Genomic DNA, 7,857 nt, shown 5'->3' with positions numbered 1-7,857 from the left:
CTTTGGAAACAAGCGCTGCGCGCCCGCCGTCGCTCAAAGCAGGCCCAGACTCTCTCGGACATGTCGCGGCGTGCAGCGTGACTCATCCCGCCACGCGGCGCCGACACGGACCCTTCCTCTTCTCCTCCTCTCCGTCGGTGCGAATTCCTCCGACGCTCGCCAGCTCTCGACCATTGGTCTAATTTGAACGGTGGCCGGTGATTGGAGGATTTGAACGGCTGGCTGCCGTAACCGTTACCAGCGGCTATAAAAACGGAGCCGCGCTGAACCCGAGCAGCAGACGGGCAGCAGAAGAGCCACCACGCCGGAGCTACGCTCGCCGCCGGGGCCGCCCTTCTTCTTTGTGCTAGCCCGTGGTGCTCTTGGCCCTTGTATCATGTAAAAGCCCTTGTACATACTGTACATAAAAGTCATTTGACTCACCGTCGCCTCGACCGTTTCCTGGCTCGGACTCCCAGTCCCAACAGTGGTGACAACGGTGGGATGCCCCAGTCCCAACACTAGGCACGCCGCTTTCTCTGGCGTCATTGCTCGCTGCGGTCGTGGCTATCCGAACCGGCTTGCCTAATGCTGTAGCTAGGATGCAGCGACGCGGGACCCAGTCTGTGTTTGTGTTGCCAGACAAATCGGATGGGGTCAATCAAAACAGCAACATTCACTTCAGGGTGTAACCATTGCTTCCCACATTTTCGCAAACATTTAGTGGACGACGCAAGCCTCTTACCTGTCAAAAAGTGCACTCCGCACACAAGTAAATTTGAGTTATCGGGGTCCAAATTGTAGCACTTAATGCGAGCCAGCCACAGCTCGCGCAGATTCGTAATGAGTCATGGAGCGCTCGCACTTGCAGCCTGCGATTATCTGACGAATGCAGATGAAGTTCGTGTTAATCGGCTTCTTGTTTCATCTGGACCCGTCGATACGGTTGGAACAGCCAAGGGTGGCACACAAAACCATACTGAATCTACGGATGGACGAGAACCAACACGATGCGAGCTAACTCAGGCAGCGGTAAGCTAGAGGCGGTCTGGCGGTGGTTCGGCAGCATGGCCGACTAGCAGCCGACGGCCACCGGATGTGACGTCGGTGCAAGCTATGTATAGATTGCCTGTTCGCCTCGCAATCTACGAGTCCAGGTTGGATACCCCGCACCTTCGGAAGAAATTTTATCTATTTTTTTTATACCGCGGTGGCGTCTATGATTTTTGGGACCACTACTGCTGGTAAACGCGCCGACGCAAGTTTTAGTGTCCGACGAGCCATATAACCCTTTCTCGTTAATAATGACGTTGCCATTTACTCACCTTGCATCAAGTCGAGAATGGCGTGCTGTGCAAAGCCAGCAGCAATTTGCTCAGAGGCCGTTCGAAGACCACACAGTGTGCAGGGCATGAGCCGGTCGACGCAAATGAGTACAACATTATAACTGGAAATGAAAAGGCCTAACAATTGTGATGTGGCTACTGGCAGCAATTTAATCTTCGAGTCTGATTTGTGGAAATCTGCTGCTCCGAACGATGATGATGATACGAACGATGACACAAGCAACAGAAAGGCCGGCGAATGAGCACAAAGATGCGGGTTTATTTCGCTTGAACACAACCACAGAAGCAAATTTTGTCGCGTGACAAGCAAGGAAAAAAAATGCTCATCGGAGCAGTAATGCACACTTGACAATTGAATGATAACAGCGAGTTATTTCGTATTAGCGAGGACGACTTTTACAGGGCATGTTCGTTTCCTGAATTATTGAGGAAACTACCTGGGAACTGAGCATGTTTAGAAGTTTCACACCTCTGGCACAACACGGTTCTCGATGGACAAACGAGTACTGTAAAGTAAAAACAAAATCAAGGAATGTGCGTTATTCAAACTCGACGTTCACGTAGAGCGCTTTGTTGGCGATAAACCCTTGCAGCTCGACATCCTCCCACAAGAATGACTCCGCATAACCGGGCGCGTTCTTGGATCCAGATCGTGGTTTCTTTGTCGCCGAGGAGCGGCGCATGTCCACCGGCAGCTTTTTGTCCTTGTACATACTCACGGGGTGAGTCAATATCAGCGTGACCTTCTTAGAGAACGGCCATTCTACGAGCAAATCCCAAGCGCCTTCACAAATGGCGATAGAGAGTCTTACACTAAGACCGTTACCGTAATAGAACACGCACCTCAGCCTGAATGTGTAGCCAGCGACTGTACAGATCTCACTGGATAGTTCGGGAGTGCTTCCAGGTTTGCCTTCCAGCAGTTCTATACCGCCGTATACATCGGAAAAGACGCAGGCCGCAATGAAGTTGCCATGTTTGGAAACTGGGCGGTAGGGACCCGGTGTGAATCCGGCTTTCCTCATAGCTGAAGTCAGCGAGCCGCACTGGTCCCCGCTAGTCTCTTTCCGTATGATCGCAAACTGACCCTCAAGACTATCCACGCGCTCCATTAGAGAATTTACACCATTCACAACACCATTCTTGTCTAAAGTCTCGCTCGAGGCACGCTCCAGAATGCCTTCCAAATCCTTCTTCAAGTCGCCAAGCTCTTCGACGACACTTGAGATTGCCGTGGGGCTCACATGCTTTCGCGGAGGAGTATCAGCAGAGCACTGCCTGCAGTGTTCAACCGCAACGTTGCGAACAACTGACTGCTGGCATACGGCACACCTCACCTTGTCGCTGCCGCACTCAATCAGGTGGTCCTTCAGGTCGCATAACCGACCGGCGAAGCTGCACTGCTCTCCACCGGCAACACAGAAGACGCGGTGCTTCTCCAAGTAAGACTGCTTGAAGGTTACAGGGACAATGTCGGCCTCTGCGAACTCCATGCCGTCCAAGGGGCACTTCCCGCCTTCCTCCGGAATCTGATCCTTGCACACCCGGCACAAAACGTGACCGCAGGGCAGCAACAGGGAGCGGCTGGGCACCACACCGCAGACGCCGCACACTCGGGCGCTGGGTAGCGGCTCGACGAAAACGACGCGTTGGCGCTCGGAGTAGTCCTCGAATCCAGTTAGAGTATATTCTGTGCCAGCCATAGCGTCGTTTCGAGCGAGTTTCAATGACCACAAAGTTGCACAACAGCAAAGCGTCGGTAACGAAGTTCACGCGCTAAAGCGTGAGCGTGAACTGTGGCCACTGAGCCCCAGAGAATGTGTGCGAGCGACGGCAGAGCGCCGAGGAGAAGAGGGAGAGAAGGAGCGTTTGAGAAAGGGTCCGGCTCCATGGGCTCTATGGAGAAAGGTGAGTGGGTGAGAACATGGAGGTGAGAAAGAGTGAGCACTTTGTTGCCAGGCTTCTTTTAAGGGCGGGCGCTAAAAGGAAGAGTTGAGCTGCGAAGTGTGAAGTGGCCAACTATCGCACAGATGGCAGTAATGGGTTAATATTTACTGAGATCAGACGTAAGCTTCTTCCCGGTCCGGCTTGGCTGTTACGATCTCAGGCTACATGAGGGGGCACGAAGAATTTCGAAAGTAAAGTCACTCTAAACAATAAACGGCAGGAATGCACCGCCACCTTGCGAAGGTTTAGAGAATTACCATTGAAGCGCCTCGGCATGCCTGGACGCGGCGAAGCCTTTGCATATACCAACCTCTCACCGAGTCGTTGTTGTTTGACGAAGGCATCCTTCTTTGTTTTCGATGACTGCCGTTAGAGAGATGTGCACGAACATTTAAAACACATCGGGCTGCTCCCACCCCGAGGACTGACTCTTGCGTGCTCGAGTGAAAGCAGTGCGTTTGGAGTGGTTACGGCGGCTCTTTGCTCAGTTTATGTAAAAGATTCTCGGACACATGTTTTGAAAATTAGAAAATTGTAAGGTACTGTTATGACAATATTGAAGGTTATAGCATATCATTCTAATATGTAGCAAAATCTCTATTTTAAATTGTTTCCTCCGTCGCATCGAACAGGACCATAGCAAAAACGTCAATAGAAAAATAAATGCGAGATTGCAGACGAGTGATCCACGGATATATTCGTTGTTATAGTGAAATCTGGCGTTATATGAAAAATATTGCGCTCATCAACGGTTTCCAGCTGAAGAATCGTTTTATCCACAATTGTGGAGTATGAGTTCCCATTTGTCATCGAAGGACTGTGCTGCCGATGAATCATTGAAGGGTCCAGTTCATAGCGTTGCCAACAATCTGGACGTATAAGAGGTAGAGATGTGAAGGCCTGAAAAAAACACTGCAATTTGGGAAAAAACCGTTTTTTGTTCGTTTTTTTTTTTCAGAAGAGGAAAAATGGAAAGAAACATAGAAAATTTCACAATGCAATTTGAAGGTTTTATGAGTGCTTGCTTTTAGTTAAGGTTTATGCTTTTGTTTTGAAAACCATTACAGCGTGCATCGTTGAACTATTGGAGAGGAGTTGTCACCGCCAGTGCCAGGTAGTGCTCTTAAAATGTTCGTGCTGTGATACGCGGGTTGAAGGCCAGATCACATATAAGATCCAGTCTTGACTTAAAAACACACTGAAACTTGAACTCACGGCTCAAGTGGAACAAAATGGCTGCGAATTCTACAGCGCTAAGCACATGGCATAAACAACATAGGCTGCTGTGCACGTAAGCGGTTTTAGCCAAATACAAGCCTAGCTTCTTGATTTCAAACATAACAGAGTACAGGACATCCGCAGGAATTGGGTCCAGGACAGGGGTCTTTCGTGAAGCACGTGGCCCCATCTACCTGGCGGCAAGGCCTTTGCACCAAGCAGCCCCTAACTCGTCTGGCTTGCCGACTACTGCAGATACCACCGTCCAGCTGCGAACGAAAGTGGTCGCGTTTCGGAAACGTCCTTACAAGGATTCGCAACAGGCTTTCAGTAGAACGCGTTCGAAAGCTTTTATATGTGCAGTTGAACCCAGCTGTGGACACCGCTTCAATCCATTCTGCGGCGCGTGGTGCCGCATCCAGCGACAATGACTCTGAGTCCGATATGGAGTGACTTATAGATCAGTTTTCATGTTCCCTTTCTCGGTGCAATAGAACAAGAAGTTCGTTTCACAATATGACATCTATAACTGCATATTCGGCTGAACTTCGGAGCATTATTATTGATCGTTGTGCTTTTGCAAAAAAAATCTGTTTTTGTCACGTTTTGCAAAATTTCCAATTTTTCATGAAAAAACCCTGAAAAAAAAACGGTTTTTTTCATTCCATTCAATATTTCATGAAATTTTACATCTCTAATAAGAGGACGACGAAATTTACAACAGCGAAGAAGAGGTCTAGGAATACGGCTGCATAACGACGGTTGATCGGGATGACGGATTGAGGAGCCCAGCGGCCTCCTCGAAATAAACTACTGACAGCAAATTGAGCATGCTTCGCTCAAATATCAAAGTTGTTACCGGTACCTCCCACTTGTGAGTGTGCGGGGGATTCAACTGAAAAGTATTTAGAATATTAGATTAGAAAACTAATTAAAACAGCTCACGCTTACCCACAGAGCTCGCAAGACGGCACAGGGCCCTGGACTTAGGATCCCACCTTGACCGGGAGAATCCCTTTGCGACAATGAAGTTTTTCACTCACTAGCGTCTAGGAGGGGGACAGGAGTGGGTAGCACGGGCGAAGATACTGTATGTATAGTCGGATACAACTTAAGTCTGCAGTGAAGCTCCGCCCACATTCAGCCTCCGCGCACAGAATTCCTCCACGACGAAAAAGTAGTCCTCTGCTTAAACGTTTCTCGTTACCTAAACAAGAAGCTTATCACAAGAAAAAAATTATAAGCTCTAGGATTTTGACATGGGGATTGTTTGATATAGCCAAGCATTAAAAAGCTGATTTCGTTTACAGTTGCGGTTGGCCAGCGGAGTAATACAGGACGCCGCGGACCGCGGCCCAGTGTTAGCAACTGCTGTTTTTTTAAGTTGTATCCTACTGTAGTGATTGTACCGCCAAAGGCTTCGCCCAGCTCCGAGCATCGGCGTCTTGGTGTCGCTATCGGGACGCCCGGCAGACCGACATAACCTGAGTCCGCTGCAAATCTCCGCTTGCATCGCCTGGTCCCACGGGTGCGCACAGCCGTTCACTGCAGCACATCATTCCTCCCTGGGAATAGTCCGCACGTTTCCCAGTGTCGCTGTGGACGTTTCGGCTGCCATCGGACACCCGTGTGGCGGATGTGGCTATAGCATCGTCACCTCCTCCCCGCTCCTGGGAATCGGAGACGCGCTCGGTATGGAAATTGAAAGCCTTCGCTCCCTCAGAAAACAAACCAACAAAGGAAAAGTGGACTTCGCTACAGAACGGCTGCCGCTGACGTGTGACTGGTAGTACGGTGCGAGAACGGGCACCGAAAAAGGCAAATTTTTAAATTCGATTTATTTTTGAAACGAGCGTGTTACATTATTTCATGCTTTACGGGTAAGCGAGCGTGATACTCTATTTTATGCTTTACGAGTTTCGTAACATTACTAACATGCTGGAGGGCTGGAGGTGCTATTTCGACGCCCTTTCGCAGTAGGGTTAGATTCAACGAAACTAGAAGAGTCTGCAAATGTTCGAAGCCTTCGAATATCGAATGGAATATCCCTATATTCGATTCGTCGAACTAATCAAATAGTGCATTGTCACGACGCATCTAGCGTGCGTCGTGGTAAACAGTGTGAGGAGTGCCGCCGAAGGGGAGCAGGGGAATGCGCAGACAAAAGAAGGACTTAAAACGGCGTAGCGTGCGAGTGTCGTGCCTCTCGGCCCCAGCGAGTGGGGAATGGTTTCTTCTCGGAAGTCGGTTCGAAACACGACGACAGGACGGCTGGGGTGGACTGGCGCTGTGCTTGTTTTCGTTCCTGCTAGCTGGCCAGAGCGGCTAACAGTGGAGCGTGTGTTGTAAATTGTGTTGGTTTCTTCTTGTTGTAATAGCTTCTAGTTAGCCATGGCTGCTTACAGCGAGGCGTGTGCTTTAGATTGTGTACTTGTCTTTTGCCTTGTGACCTCTTACTTCGAAACGACGGCGGGAAAATCATCTATTGGCTAAAAAGTAAGTTTTGGAGGGAGGATTGTTTATTGGCTGAGGATGGAGGTTTTGGCGCGAATGTGACGAGATGGGTGCGCGCGAAGGAGAGCGCCGGGGTTGGGTGTGCGGCAGCCGGACAGATCGGTCGTGTGCGGCCGGTGGTGGTCCCGGGGCCGAGAGCGTAGAGTTGGAGACGCGAGTTACTTGAGCGGCGGCCGGACGGGTTGGCCGTGTGGCAGCGGTGGTCCGGAGTCGTGCAAGTTTGAGGTTTTACTTTTAGTTGAAGCGGAGGGGCCCTTATCTTTTCGGCATATGTAAATCAGTAGTGCATATATTTGTATTAAATAATTTCTTGATGGAAGCCTTCCAAGTGCCTTATCATCCGATGACCTGTACGCCTGTCTAATCTCACCAGTAGCAAAGTACGTCCCCAGGGTCACTAACGAGACCCGCCCTCTACGACTCCACATCAACATCAGAAGGAGAGCAACATTCAACATCAATAGTGACTCGCATGTTCAAAATTATTTGAAATGAACCGGATAGTGTTGTGTCCCCTTATTGCTTTTGTGTGTGTGCGCCCCCTCCTAACGACCACTCGCATTCCCCTCCTAACGACCACTCAATCCTCCTCCTAACGACCGCTTGCCCCTCGTCGCACGCTGTCGCCGGATGCCCCCCCACGGTGCGCCCCCGCACCCTCCTCCTGTTCTGGGAAGCCACTCCCTCCCGTGGACGCTTCTCCACTCCCTCCTTTCTTCGGGCGGCCAGTTCGGCTCCTGCCTCGGTCGACGCTGGTCGCACCCTCATCGGCTTTAAATAAACGAAGTCTTAAAGTACCGTGTGCGTCTTTCGCTGCATTCAACACAGCGACCGGACACGACAGTGGCGACGA

At 50.3% G+C, this 7,857-nt stretch overlaps 1 protein-coding gene across 1 annotated transcript; it reads right to left on the bottom strand.

Moving 5' to 3' along the window:
• Positions 1–1,644: 1,644 nt before the first annotated feature.
• On the bottom strand, positions 1,645–3,028 carry LOC149335959 (uncharacterized). The gene has a single exon (XM_089554605.1). The coding sequence runs from the start codon at positions 3,026–3,028 to the stop codon at positions 1,865–1,867; it is 1,164 nt and encodes a 387-aa protein (XP_089410731.1). The 3' UTR covers positions 1,645–1,864.
• Positions 3,029–7,857: the final 4,829 nt, after the last annotated feature.

The sequence above is a fragment of the Amblyomma mixtum genome, chromosome 7, assembly GCF_055824585.1.
Source record: "Amblyomma mixtum isolate Tamu chromosome 7, ASM5582458v1, whole genome shotgun sequence".
NCBI lineage: Eukaryota > Metazoa > Arthropoda > Arachnida > Ixodida > Ixodidae > Amblyomma > Amblyomma mixtum.
Note: the sequence above shows the minus strand (reverse complement) of the source record. Positions and strands in the feature narration are given on the sequence as shown.